Source organism: Amblyomma maculatum, chromosome 3, assembly GCF_055883805.1.
Source record: "Amblyomma maculatum isolate TAMU_Amacu chromosome 3, ASM5588380v1, whole genome shotgun sequence".
Lineage (NCBI taxonomy): Eukaryota > Metazoa > Arthropoda > Arachnida > Ixodida > Ixodidae > Amblyomma > Amblyomma maculatum.
This window is the reverse complement of record NC_139346.1, coordinates 47,431,378-47,446,573: the sequence shown is the minus strand read 5'-3', so window position 1 is coordinate 47,446,573 and position 15,196 is coordinate 47,431,378. Positions and strand designations below refer to the sequence as shown.

Below are 15,196 nucleotides of genomic sequence, written 5' to 3'. Positions count from 1 at the left end.
GCGCGGTGTGGATATTCTGCGGCGTCCACGTAGACCGTGTCGGGTTCGTTCGCATGTGCTATGTGTAGAGCACGTGCTCTCGCTTTCCGTCTGGCCTGGTTATGAAGGGGATGCATGTTTTTCGGAAGTGGGTGGACAGTGAGGTGATCGCGGACTGTCTTTGGAACTGCATAAGTTTCTACTGGAGGGGCATCTAACGGTCTAAGTTGGAGAAAGGAAAGAATGTAGCGACCAGTTGGGGTAGTGGAGAGCCGTCCTAGTTGGGCGATGCGGTGGGCTTCCACCAGTTCGCTGAGGGTGTTATGAACTCCCATGCCTAAGAGTCGATAGGTTGGGGTGCGCTTAGGTAAGCCGAGAGCTGCCTTATAAGCGTGTCTGATGAGAGCATCCACCTTGTCGGTCTCTGTTTTTGTTAGATATAAATATGGAATCGAGTAAAGAATACGGCTTATAATAAATGCCTGTACTAAGCGTCTGAGGTCATGCTCGCGCATTCCACAGTGCTTGTTGGCTATACGTTTGATTAGGCGGGTGATCTGATGTGTTGTGTTAGTCAGTCTGGAGAGTGTATCCGTGTTAAGGCCGTTGTCTTGTATGAACATACCTAGTATTCGAAGTTTGTGAACTTGTGGTACTGGCTGACCATCTACGGTGATGAGCATAGGGGGTGGGGGGTGTTTCCGCGGGCTTGGGTGGAGTATCAGGAGCTCGGATTTGGTGGAGGAACATGCAAGGCCTATTGAAGCTGCGCATCTTGACACCATGTCTGCCCCCTCCCGAAGAGTTTCTTCCATGCTACCTACATTCCCAGTGGTGGTCCACAGGGTGATATCACCTGCATATAGAGAATGGGAGAGGTTTGGGATCTGTGACAGCTTTTTAGCCATGGGAATGAGTGTGATGTTAAATAAAAAGGGGGAAAGGACTGATCCCTGCGGGGTGCCTCTATTACCGAGGGTAAAAGTGGGGGATTTTAGGGGGCCGAACCGAATTTCTGCTGTGCGATCCCGGAGAAATGCTGAAATGTAGGCATGTGTTCGGTTTCCCACATTCAGAGTGGATAGTGCATCCAATATAGAGGAGTGATAGACATTGTCAAATGCCTTTTGCAAGTCTAGAGCCAGCAATGCTCTTGTGCGTTTGCAGTGTCGGGGATGGAGAATTTCTTCTGATATCTGTAGCATGACATCTTGGGTGCATAGGTGGCTGCGGAAACCCAGCATTGTGTGAGGAAAAAGGTCGCGGGTTTGCATGTGTGTATGTAGCCGATTCAAGACAACGTGTTCAAAAAGTTTACCAAGACATGAAGTTAGCGAAATGGGCCTAAGGTTTGAAAGAGTGAGCGGTTTGCCGGGTTTAGGTATAAAGGTAACCTGAGCGTGTGTCCACTCTGAGGGAAGCGTTCCCTCTTGCCAGTGTTTGTTAAAGAGTTCTGTTATTGCCTGGATGGAGTTTTCATCGAGGTTTCTAAGTGTTTTGTTCGTGACCTGATCGGCTCCTGGAGCAGACGTAGTGCAGAGTTGGAGCATGGCTGCTCTGACTTCATACTTTGTGATGTCTTCGTCTAGCTCATGGTTTTGGGTTCCAAGGTACTGTGGTAAGGGTGTCTTCGGTGTGGTTGTGAGGTATGTATCTTTTAAGGATTGAATAATGTTGTCGTTGTCCATGTCTATGCCATGGATAAGACGCGTCACATTTTTCTGCTGTACATTCTTGGCGTGATCGGGTTCAAGAAGGCATTGTAGCAACCGCCACGTGTCCTTAAGTCCTAGGTTTCCAGCAAGGCGGTCGCATACTTGACCCCATTGCTGGTGACTGAGCTGTGCCGCGTGCGTCTCCATTTCCCTTATGAGAGCGGAGATGCGGAGCTTCAGGGCGCGATTGTGTTTGTTTTTAAGCCATCGCTTCTGTAAGCTCGAGTGAGCTTCCCACATATGGAGTAATCGGCTGTCAATCACCTCCGAGGATTGTGTGCACGGCATTTCCGATGTGGCCATATTCACGTCCTTGTTGAGGTTAGCCAGCCAATTTGTAGTGCACCAGTTATCGCTAGCTAACTGGTGCACAACATGGCAAGTGAAAATGAATACGAAAACAGTAGCAATGGCAATCACTCGTAAAAGGAAGCCCCTAACCTTTCCCTACTCCATTAATAGTCACCTCCTAGCATCCGTTAAAGCTTTCTGGAGGCAAAAACCTCCCGAAAGCAGTTTCCCAGCATTTCAATCAGAAAGACCATAAGTTCGAAGAAATTAAATTATATATTCTCCAGTCAGGCTTTAAATCTGCAAGGGACAGAAAATATAGAGAGGCGTATCTAATTCGTAAATTTAGAACATTGGAACCAGCAGGAATAAATATATCTAAGGTAACGTTAGAATCCCTTAAGGCTCAACTCCAACGACATATCCTGGGCGTCGGCGCTCAGCGTCGGCGCTGTTGGCGTATGCAGGAACCGGTTTGCGCATGCGCACGGTACGAGACGCCAACAAGCTCGTGCGGAGCGCCGAGATCTGTCCTTGCTAGATTTCGGCGTCGGCGTTCACGCAGGCGCCGGAAGCTGCTCACCGACGTAGGTCTCTCATTGGCGCACGTCTAGGCGCCGTACACCAATGAGAGGACAGGGTGGCCGCGACATCCGGATTGGGAATTCTCGCTGGCGCGGAGTCTTCGCGTGCTTTTCTTTTTACGTTTTGTTCATCGCTTCCAATCTTCCCACGTGGAAATGGCAACGAAAATAAACAACGAAGCGCTGATCGGCGCTGTAGAGAGGCGGCCATCGCTGTGGCTTGCCGGGCACAAGTCTCATAAGAACAAATTGATAAAAGAAGCGCTGTGGAAGGAAGTCGCAGCGGAATTATTGCCAGGAGTGCCAACCGAAGGTAAGTTGATAAATAAGCATGACTAACTGCAGTGATTAATTGAAATGTGTTTCAAACTGTCGTTTTTTAATCATGCAGAGGGTGTGATAATAGTACAAAAGAGGTGGAAATCCCTTCGGGACAAGTTCCGCCGACTCTACAACGACTCACAGCAAAGAAAAAAAAGCGGCGCCGGCGCCGAAGAAGTGGCCGACAACGACATTTCTTGGCCATACTATAATTTGCTGCTATTCCTGAAGGACACCATAGACAGCAGGCCGTAAGTTCACTGATAATTATTGATTTCCATATCGAGCTGTTCGCAAAAATTGTTAATTTTGCCTTGCCAACGCAATTTACACCTGCGTAGTGAAGCAAGCATAATCTGGCGAAATGCACGACTTTGCATACAAACGTGAGCACAAACATGTACAGCCATGTTTTGAGCACTGGAGCTATTGTATGCTGAGTAAAATGTAAAAATGTTTAAAAGCAGGTTCTGCTTTTCGTGGAGAGTTCGCGCGCGCCGACTGCATATATCGCGGCGATATGAGCTACACCGCGCACCGGCCGCTCGCGCGGTGTATCTTTAGTTTTTTTATTTTTCTCGACTTTGCCATCAGGAATAACGAAAAAAAAAAAAAATCTACATCGCGCGAGCGGCCGGTGCGCAGTACGTGTAGCTCATATGGCCGCAATAGTAGATCTTGGCCTCAGTCGGCGCGCGAAAAGCAACGAGCAATGGTATGATGGCACCGATCGCTTAAGACAGAAAAATGAATTGCAGGCAGAATCATACATTTATTTATGGCTTTCTATTTTTGGTTACTGTTTTCTAGCAACTTTTCCAATCAAATAAATTATGCAGTTTTTCAGGCTGGTTGCCTGTTAATGAAAATGGTCATATTTTGGTCGCATACATTCCTACTGATAACTAAGATCGGTAATTGTGCATATTTTAACTTGCTCAAGGTACTTTAGGCAAGCTTCACCATCACACTTGTCAGCTGGTAGAAGCCAACTCTATTTGTGATCGCGTTATATTCGTGCAAAATGCGGTACTTCTTTCAAAATATTTCAACCTTTATTTCTTACTTTTGTTAGCTCATGAACATGTTTTAGTCTTTCTTGTCACCATTAATTTTTATGGAGAAATACGTTATGCAGGACTACAAACATCAGTGTGATCAGCATTATAATAAAACACTAAGTGTAACCACAGCTTTAATGATGTTGTAATGGGAGGAATCCTCGTGGAAGACCTATATGTGTTTTGGTTTGCAAACTTGACCAGTTAAACTTGTCAGATTGAATTGTGCTCCTGGTTTATGCTTCTTTACGGAAATGGCAGATTCAGAAAAAATTCCTTCACTGCTCTCTGCTATTTGTGCCTAATTACTCAAGCTGGCCTTCAAAACAACAATGAAACTTGGAATTATTTATAATACTTGGGGTTGTTCGACATCGCCTGATATTGCGCAGCACACACATAAGCATTCCATACACTTTTTCTTCCCGTAAACATTGATTCTAGCACTATTTCTGGATGCAGTGACGCTTGTCTAGCAGCAAAAAATGCATTATTGCAGAGTTTACTTCGAAGCGTTTTCCACCACTTGTATTAGTCTCATGGTATTTAAACTAAAAATTGACTCTGTGGGGATAGTTAGGACCTGCATAGCTGTGCAGACTTGCATGTCGATCTGAATTTTCAAAAAGCTGTCATTAGACATAAAAGTATACTTCTATTTTCAGTGAAAGCAGCATTGTTGTTTGAATGAGGCAGTCAATCAGAAGTTTATTACTGCAAATGTAAAGAAATGATAGCAAGGCACTAAAATAAGCGCCTTCCCGATATGTTGCACATCATAGGCCTTGCAGATCTGTCAAGCCAAACAGAAAGGCTGGAAAAAGAGTACTTTTTATTAGTAACTCAATGACTTAAATTCTAAGGATGGGTAACCAGCTATAAGGCTTCCATTTATTACAGTTCCTAGAGTGCCATCAGAAAAATAGATGCAAAAGAATGAAAGGCAAAGCACTGCACTGATGCTATCAACACCTGTATTGAGCTAAAACTTAGGACACAGCAATGCACTGTGGAAAGAAGAAACTAATAATATTACAGTTTGTCATATACTAAATTTGACTTTTGGGGATTGTAGAAAGGCATTCAATTTAATCCGTACAATGGCAGCCACAGAAGCATTACAAAGAAATGACATGGTTTTAAAAAGGTAAAAGGGTTTCGTTCACATATGAGAAACCCATGTAAATTGGATCATGAAGCAATATAAATTTAATAATGTGTATGAGTCTGTAAAAAAAAGATGCAAAAATGGCAAGGATATACAGGAAAACAATACAGAAAAACAGCGTACAGGATGGAAGTAAGTTCAGGTGCAATGGTCCTAAGCGACCGGTAACAAGTGACTGGCAAAAGTTTGCGAGATGTACAGAAAACATTTTTACAAGCAGTGACATGTAGTATGCAAGTTCATGCATTGTATACATGTTTTATGTTTGCTCTTTTGATATATGCAGGACTTCAGGCAACTACAAGCCTCGGCAAATGAGCAAAGAAGCTGGGTCCAGCAGCGCATCAACCTCGGTGTCCGAGGCGCACATAATGCTGAGCGCCAGTGCTGTTCCCGAGGCCAGTGTAGTGCTAGAGTGCAGTGAAGGGCACCAACACAGCACCAACACTGTAGAAGTTGAAGAAGTGGACGCTTTTGAAGACTGGGATTTGGATGCCTTGTCTCAGCACGCTTCTCCACAGCAGCACTCGCCAGTGCGGGAAGTTCTTATGCCCCAGCCAGTGCCTACACAAGAAAAGAGGCGTAAAAAACATACAAATAAGGCTGACGATGCCACGTTAGCCAGCCATGTTGGGAAGCTTACAGATGCACTCCACACAATAAGTAAAGAGCATGATGAATGCGACCTTTTCGCTCTATCTGTAGCGAAAAGGCTAAAAAGGCTACCGGCGGCTGAGCAAACCCGCATGCAAATAAGGATCCTGGAACTTTTCCAGGACCTGTCCCAATAAAAGATGGGCATATTGATATGCATTCCCACATATGAGTGAATGAGTCTTGCTTGAACATTTAACTGACTTTTCATCTGATGCACAGAATATGAAAAGCACGAATAGCTGCTTTGTTTCTGAGAAAAGAATCAATTATCTCTAGTGCATGTAGTACAAAGGCAGCACTAATATGGCTAAAAAAATTACAGGTGTTTGAAGAAGCATACATGCATTAAAATCCCTAGACAAGCTTGCAGGAACACCATGATAAAAAACAACTGCCCATGCAAGTAGCATGCTAAATATGTGTACACAGTTAAAATAGCTAGCCCCAGTGTGCCCGTAACAGTTCTAACGTATGTTAATTTCCAAGAATAATTTCCTCCTTGTAATAGACTTGGCATGAAAACAATGAGCATACTCTCAATCAATAAACCCCCATTGGATGGAAATTCTCATCCTGCCCATCTTTTTCATGCGGAGCATTGATTGCTTTTTTGTTTTAGCCATGCATGCATACAAACTTCATCAACCCAAGGCCTTTCCGTCCTGCTCAAAAATTTGACCCTATTATGCTCATGGATTCCTGCTACTTCACTTCTTGTCAGCTTATTGCAATAGAGACAACACAATATTCAAGTGGCAAGGAAATACCCTTGCTACGATCAGGTTTGTGAAAAAGGAAAGATACATGAAGATTCAAGCACTTAAGCCTGGCAGGAACTTGTTACCTGGTTTAGAGAAAAGCCATAGCCTGTCAGCTTTGCTTGCTGTACACAAAGCTATCCAACATTTTTGTCACAGAGAAATAGGTACTGCATATAGGGAACCTGCACTGCATAGGTAGCGCTGTAATTGTCCTGCAGCGTGACTCAAAAATGCTGCTGTTAGCCACTTGGTTCACGATAAATGACCGAGAACGTTCAGCAGCATTAGAGATACGCGTTTGACAGATATTGTCCTTGCCCAGGCGCTTTGAATGTATCCTAATTATCTGACACACGTCACGCAAAGCTTCGACAGAGCGTGCTAGATGATCCTGTAAGCTCATGCAGGTGGCGTGAAAATGCCCTAAAAAGCTAAAAAGCCGCCTCAGAGGTATTTGCTCTTCTCGCTAGGATATGTGTTACGGCGTGGCGATCGACACAGCAAACTTCATTGCAGGTTGCCTATAGCAAAAAAAAAAAAAAAAAAAAAAGATATGTGGGCTCTTTTCTCCACGTCAGTAAGCATAATTCGACTAATCTTAAGGTGTTGAAGAGCCTCGCGTGAAATGATATGTGCATGGTGTGCAGTCTGCTGTGGATGCTCAAATTTTCACTAGAACCTCCAGCTTTTCCCCTTACTGCTGGCTCCAGTAGTTGGTGTTGTCTGCTGTTAGCAATAATGCAACAAGAAATCATTGTAGTAAACAGAGATATTGCTATAGGAAACAGTGCCATGACTGTTCACTTTTGTGTGGCCATACTTTGTAACCAGAACAAAGTGGGCTCGACTGAACCACCAAACCTGAGTTCCCAAATAGCAAAGCCTGTAAGCAGAAGGCACAAGTTAGAGCAGCACATCTTTATATGCTTAAGCATGTTACCTTTGCTAGCACGCATGAGGCTACTGGTTCGGCACTCGTCTTAATGCAGCATCCATTGAGACTCCTGGTTGCTGCCACTGCCAGGAGACTTCGCCAACAGTGCTGCAGAAGTAGGCAGCAAACAAATCTCTAGCTGTAGCGGCATCAGAATGGTGGTTCCTGGCGTGTGTTGGAGCAAGTGAGAAGTACCGGGGCTGCGAACCATCCCCCAATGCCCCTTGGATGCCTTGCCGCCAATGTCCTCCCACAACGTTCCCAAATGCGTCCTCTCTGTCTGTGAACGTGTCCGCCCGAGGATTTCTCACAGTTAGGAAGTTGTGCAAGACACAAGCGGCTTTGACAACATAGTCAACATTCTCGGGGCGCAGTGGGATAGTCCGCAGTAGTACTCGCCACCTTGCTGCAGTTATGCCGAAAGCATTTTCAGCGCACCTTCTGAAAAAAAAAAAAAAGACAATTTCAGCCCATAGTAAAGTGAAAAGCTTGCCATGTTCAGCAAACATATATTTAAATACATGCAGACAGGGGTATACGGATACAGTCAAGGGAATATGATACTATGAAAATGCATTTATTCGAACTTCTGGCTTCAAACCCTATGCGAGAGCCAGCATCCTGGTGCTATACCATAAAGAAAGGCTGTTCTCCTAGTTTTTGTTCTGCTGTTTCAACTTGGCCGGTGCAAGGGCGTGCTCACTAATGTGAAGGTCTTGTTTGAAGCCTGTGGTTTCTTATGAAAGTCCAACTCTCCCAACTAAACTTTCGAAAGAAGAAGCTGTCTTCATTCTCTATCCAGGCATGCAAGGAGTTCAAACAACGCTTACCGAGACCAAATTTTTCATTTTACATATGTCTAGGCTTCCAGTTTCCTACCTTCTGACCATTTCCAAAATGATACTAGGACAAATGTGGCTCCAGCACATGCACGCTGCTTTGCCAGCATTTTCTATCACCGTCAGATTTCCAGCGTCCCCAGCCAAAAGCAGTGTGAAAAACATACTGGCTTCATACTGGAAGATGCTGAAGGGCACTGGTTTTTACAATAATGAACCCAATTACTTTTGCACAGATGCTTCGGAACTAACCATGGAGACTATTGAAAAATATCTCATTTCAATTTGGGATAAAGTAAGAAATTTGAAAATTACGCCTCTTTCTATAACCTGATTACAATTACACTTTATAAAGTCAGATCAAACAATGCTAATATATACCGTGCTCTGCTCAATCTGTAATTGAAGATCCGCTTCTGGTCATTTAGGCACCTTGACGGGTATGGCCGCATGAAGTCCGTGCGCAGCTGAAATGCCTCGTCACCGATGAAAGCATACGGTGCAACTGTTTGTGACTTGGGCAGTTTCCCAAGCCTGGGGATGTCGAGAATGCCATCATTCAGGTCACGACCAAAGTCACTTTTCTTTAACGTTCCACCATCACTAAGCCGGCCTTCTGCGCCCACATCGATGAGGATGTACTTGCAATGGCTGTCCACAACTGCCATGAGCACCACCGAGTATGTGCCCTAAAATGACAGTACACAATACAATATAAATGTAATGACGCAAAGGCCAAATTCAACTGCAATAAATAATATAGCAGTCCATGCATCTACTAAAGCTCCGTAGTAATGAACAAACCTTTTGTGCCGATCGTGTGAAATGCACTGTTGAAGCAACTTTAGCTTTCGAGGTGAGGCATAATTCACAATGAGGTATAAGCTACCTTGATAAAAACCTGCAGTAATAATTTACATTGTGGCCTGATAACATAATCAGACTTGCTACGACTTGATGTGAAGAATTTCGCACCTGTCAAAATGCACCTTACCATGCACATGTCACAAACTTTAACCTACTTGCCCAATGATAAAGCTAACTGCTTTACTCAACTATGATTTGCCCAGCTATATCTTGTTCCAAATGTCTAATCATGAATAATTTGGTTGATGCCAGTTCATGGATACATGACTGCCTAATGACAATAGTCTAATATGTGCAATTTTACCTTGTAGTTGTAGTATCGGCTTCCAGAATTTGGAGGGCAAACAATGGCAACATGTTTCCCATGGACTGCTCCCAAGCAGTTAGGGAACTGCCACCGAATGGCAAAATCTTCGGCAATTTCTTGCCACTGTTCCTTTGTTGGAGTCTGAAAGCAGACAGCAGCGCTATTTTAAGACGGAAAGCAGCAATCTGGCAAAATATGTCATCTTAAAGAAAGCCAAAAGCCAACAACAGATATGCATAACACAATTTTTTCAATTTTCACAGCCAAGAACCTTCTCAAAAGTACAGCTTGACAGACATGATAACAAATATGTTTAGAGCCTCTTAAGTCGCCCTCTTTTAATCAAGTTCCTCTAATGCATAAACCTATACCTGCACTCTGTGGCATAGATGTCCATTACATCTGCTCGTATTTAATTGTAGTTTATAAGTATTATAGGATAATCCTGTCCTGTACAGCCTGTCAATAATATACAGCCCAGCGTGTTCACTTCTAAACCCTGTATCAAGGCTCCTGTAAACAATACTGGAATATAATAGACAAGCTAGAGACGAGTTCGGACGAGATTTATCATCTACAAGGTTTGGAATGCTGGAGATGTGCAACGAGCCCAGATATGGTGCTTAGAATCAAAACCCGTGAGCCGTATACTTCTGACAAAGACTGTACACAATGTGCATACCAACTCGTAGCACTGCAGTCAACAGACTGGAATGTAATCAATAAGAATGGTATATTGGGACACAAAAACAGTTTTGGATTTGCTAGCTGTAAGCTAGCAAAGAATAGACCAGAAACTAGCAAAATGTTAAGAGAGCTGGGAACTCTCACAAAGCCTCTGTGAAGCTTAGAACAAAGCACTTTAAAATGAAGGGTGCATATCTAACAGTCTACTTCTAATGACTTTCATAGCAGAGTAGGTGAGCATTAATGAAGTTGTGCAGTAGTACTTGTCTCACCATACAGAAGTTTCAATGAAATGCAACGGGTGACAAAGTTTTCAGCAAAGGTGCAGCTCACCTGCATGAAAATTTCTTTCAGTCGTTCCCAGATGGCCCGGCATGTTGCATGAATGCAGCGCCTCGCAGTCTCGATTCCCACACGGAACGCAAGTGCAACGTTGCAGATGTCCTGTCCTGAAGCCAAGTAGCTACAAGACAAACAGAATCAATACATGCAGAAATTTCATCTTGATCGTTTGGTTTTTGTTCGACGTTTGAGTTTTTCAAGCATCTTTTGCACAGATAAGGCAGAGAAAGGAATTTCCTTATATGAAACTTCTAGGTTTTAACAATGCAATGTTACATGTTTAGCACATTATTATGCTAATTATGCCAACATGATATAATTGTGTAAAACTATTTAATACATCTACCCAAAACGAAGCATTACTATGACAAGTAGGTAACAGGGATCACATAGACTTGTAACAAACCTGAATGGAAAGGTGTCCGAAAGAAAGATGAGCACTTATTTATTGGGTGTTATGAAAGAATAATATTTCAAGAAAACAAACATGGTACCAGCAGTCAATAAATCATCTGTATTTTTAACCTGCTTTGCGCCATAGTAATATTTGCCACAGAGAAGCATGTGCATCTGCCTATACTGCCTGCCTGGAAATAACACTCGCACTCTAGCAAAACAATTGTGCTTCTAATTGATAAAACAAGGTGCGATGAAAGGGGAGCATATTTCTCCTGTTCTCGCGTACTGGGTGGCACACGCTCGGTAGATGTCACTTACTGCAGTGTAATCACAACAAAATTCTTGCATACACTGCAAAACACTACTTTATATCTGTTTTGTCCCTTGTTATAGGCATTTAGCACTCCTTTTTATACATTACCCTCAATAATTGCAAATTTGCTGGTCTCGGCTATCTTTCTCAATATTTTTCCATTCATGTTCTTCATATTAAGAACAGCACGCTACTGAATGTCCTAATGCTAATTCTTGCAGAGAAGTACACTTTGTCTTTGACACCTTAACTGACAGAACTCGAGCTCTACAAACCTTAGTGCTATTGCCAGCCTCTCTCCTGGCTCCAGGGGCTCTCTCACAACGTGCTGCCGTGTGAGGTCCGTAGCCACATAGCCTAGGAGCTCGTCGAACAGCTGTGGGGTCATACGGAAAAATTTGAAGAAAAGACCGTGGTCCCCTTCACGCATTCGACGCATCTGTTGAGAAAAATATGTGGTTTGTTGGTCCAAGAAACAAATGCACATCAAGGCTGCGATAATCTGTAATATGTTATGGCAGGCCTGAATGTTACGGATAATATCTACAATGAAGTGAAACATTTTTCTAATATATTAAATAGTTCTCATGGCCAGATTCTGTTAAGGTGAGCACTGCACTTCTACTACGGCACTTTAATTATCTTGTCATTGTCTCAGGCAGCACAAAAATAACAATGTTCAGTAAAAGCAATAAAGAGTCGAGCCTGCTAGGATCAGCACCTCAGCACTTGTTCCTGAACAATTCGTATGATGACAGTCCTTCACATAGGATGCAGGAAACTTTGACGCTACTACTAGTCTGTGGCTGCATACAGCCAACAGTGCCACCAATGCAGCAATCTTGCTGACCAAGTGCAACTCAAAGCTTTCCAGTTGCTGAGTGTCCAGCGTCCTATCCAAATGGCATGACAGCTTCTACAAATATGTATATGCAAACACAGCATTTCATGTTGCTGCATTAATAGAGCCCACATTTATTTTGCAACTAATATGCAAGAATGAAATGACCCTTCAGATATCAATATCTAAATCATATATGCACTATTGCATGCCATTACAAAATCTGCAATAGTAAATTGCTGCTTGATTTTGTTTGCATAACACTCAGTCTCACTGGGACAGAACTCGTTGCATCTTGCTTTTCCCTGAACATAGTGGCCCATTTTTCATGTGTACGTGTGTGTCTGCATGTGTCCAGCATACCATCTAAACAAAACAACATAGCAGCTTCAGTTTGGTCAACAGGCACTAGTGCAGGGCATCACGATATATGAACTGCTGCATAGTTTTGCTTAATTAATTACATCACTCACATTTAAATTCCTTGAGTGAGGTTACTTGCAAGTTATAGGGTTTACCACATCGAAACAACTCGCGCTGTGCGCTCAGCGAATCTCGCTTTCTCATCCAGAACTCTTGTCCTTGTGTCACGTCTATGAGGATAAGAAGAAAAAAAAAGGGGGGGGGGGAGTCGACATCTGATTTTGCATAAAAACCTGACACAAGGACGAGAAGAAGAAAAAAAAATTGAGGAGGAGAATATGCGACACCTGACATGAGAACATGCACAAAAAAAAAATGGGGGGAGACATATATTGTATATTAGAAACATGACATGCGGACACGCGAGAAAAAAAAATGGGGAGGGAAGCGTGCAATAGCTGACATAAATCTGACATGTGAGAAAAAAAAAAATAAATGGGGAGGAGAAACAACTTATAGCGTGAGTTGCTTCGAGATGGTAAACCCTACGCGAACATTCCCGTGAGAAATGAGGGTCGTTGAGCTATGTGGGAACTCACACAATTATTTTTTTTTTTTTTACTAGACGATCGCAAACTACCGAAGCTCGAGTGGACGAAATCAATCTAGTAACAGTCCTCAAGCAGCATAAGCTCCGAAGTTGTCTGTAGCCTGCATACGTACGCTAATGAAATGAATAGCCCCAAGTACTTACAGCTGTGTGGTAGAGTCCTTCTTGCTTGCGCGCCATAAACACTGGCCGAACCCACCACCGTGGCTCTTTCCGCTGGCGTCGGATCTCTCTCCTCCTCAGTATGAGGAGAAGTGCTACCCTTATCGCGAGCAGCACAACACGCCTTCTTGCGCTCACTGCTGGCATGATTTGAAATAAATGTGCAAGCACACGGAGTCGAGCCTTCACAGCAAATTGGTTGACCTCAGCCGTGGAGGAACAAAACCAGAAGACTCGTCTCAGCTGCGGTGGCGGAAAACGGGACGGATTGATGTTGCGTCGATGGCGTTGCAGATTGTATTGAAAAGCCGAAACAAATGTTAAAGATGCGCGTTTATTTGTGTAGAAGTAGAATGTATAATCTGTAATCAAGTTTCATATATAAATTACGTCTCTTAATGCTTTAAAAAGCAGAAATCATTCAGTGAATGTTAAAACTGTTTTGGGCAATGTCTGCTTGTTAGGTCTAGCAACAACGCAACCAGCCCGAGTACAAGCGTCAGCAGTAGGCGCCAACGGCGCCAGCGCCGAGTCCCATGGAGATGCGCACCGCTCAGCGTCGGCGCTCAGCGTCGGCGCTGACAGCACGGACGCTGAGCGCCGACGCCCAGGATATGTCGTTGGAGTTGGGCCTTTAGGTATATTCCCTCTCCATCATAACTATTCGGGAAAACAATCTCACATAGCCTTAATTGTACAGTTTATTCACTACGCAAGTATACCCTATTCCCTTCCGCAATAGCATAACCCTACACGTTCCTCTAAACACATTTCCTCCATATCACTTGTTGCTTGAATTTGTCCTCAAAATTTAATTTATTTTTATTTTTTTTATTAATATTTTTCTCTCTTTTTTTATTTTCTCATGTCAGTTGTGGTTCCCTGTGCGCTTATTATCCTGTGACTTTGTAGTTCCCCCCCTTTGCAGAATGTTTTAGGAGTTGTCCCCCTTAGATATATGCCTTATCAGGGCCCTTCCCAAACCCTCCTTTTGTAAGATGTATCTGCACCAAACCCGCCTAAGTGGTGACTAATCATCTACCCGGTACTGTGATTTTTTTTTTCTCTTTTTTTCTTTTTTTTCTGGTACTGCCGCTTTTACTTCTTTTGTAGGCCACAGGATCTCTGGTTCCAGGTTGAGATACATACTTAGGGTATTATTATTTTTCACTATGCGGTTATTATCCTGTGACTTTGTACTCCCCCCCTACCCCCCTTTTAAGAATTGTCCCCCTAGATATATGCTTTATCAGGGCCCTTTGCATAGCCTCCCTTTGTAAGGTGTATTTTCACCAAACCATCTTTAGTGGTGACTAATCACCTAACCGGCATTGTAGATTTCCTGGTACTGCGGCTTTTACTTCTTTTGCAGGCTACAGAATCCCTGGTTCCATGGCTGATAAGTACATACTCAAGATGGCTTTTTTCCCACTTCATGGCCCACATTATTCTCACCCATCCTCTCCTCCCCACTCTTTCGCACCCACTTTCCCCTCCCCAGCTTTTCTTCTTCGGAAGCAAAAGCGTATTAAAACCCCTGCCAGTGAGGATCACTATGCCCAGACGAAGACAAGCCCACTTGTCGAAACGTTGGCTCATCTGCGACCTGAGGCGTACCCTATTTACCCTGTTCAGTTCTTCTTGAAATAATTTCTGTTAACCCTCATCCTTAACTGCTCCCATTATAACGATCGCAGGTCACATCAGTCGTTGTCAAAAGTGCGCAACTTGCCTGAAAAAAAGAATTACTAGGCACCGGAGAAGAGCGATTAGGTGCAGTCTGTGTGGTTTCTTTGCAGCTTTGACTGACTTGTTAGCTTCCGGTTAACATAGGAATCGTGGCAGCAGTTGTTTTTTAATAATGTCGTTTATTGCCCAAGCGCATAAAGGGATATGTAAAAATAAAATAAAAAAGGGCATTAAATGAAAAGAAAAAAGGTGTAGCAGCTCACATAAAGAAGTAACGAGGCTGAGGCCCCCGCGTCCAAACAATGT

At 43.4% G+C, this 15,196-nt stretch overlaps 2 protein-coding genes across 2 annotated transcripts in view; both read left to right on the top strand.

The window, feature by feature from the left end:
- LOC146194707 (uncharacterized) overlaps window positions 1-15,196 on the top strand; it is a 116,414-nt gene that overhangs the window by 85,249 nt on the left and 15,969 nt on the right. The gene's annotated exons all lie outside the window — the stretch shown is intronic.
- Window positions 2,726-5,990, top strand: LOC146194708 (uncharacterized). Its single transcript, XM_084595945.1, has 3 exons — window positions 2,726-2,882; window positions 2,961-3,141; window positions 5,406-5,990. Exons 1-3 carry the CDS (start codon window positions 2,726-2,728, stop codon window positions 5,908-5,910), a joined length of 843 nt encoding a protein of 280 aa, XP_084452071.1. The 3' UTR covers window positions 5,911-5,990.

Coding starts and splice junctions, on each gene's coding strand:
- LOC146194708 (XM_084595945.1), top strand. CDS start 2,726: ATGGCAACGAAAATAAACAACGAAGCGCTGATCGGCGCTGTAGAGAGG. Junction 2,883..2,960: donor GCCAGGAGTGCCAACCGAAG/GTAAGTTGATAA, acceptor TTAATCATGCAG/AGGGTGTGATAATAGTACAA. Junction 3,142..5,405: donor GACACCATAGACAGCAGGCC/GTAAGTTCACTG, acceptor TGATATATGCAG/GACTTCAGGCAACTACAAGC.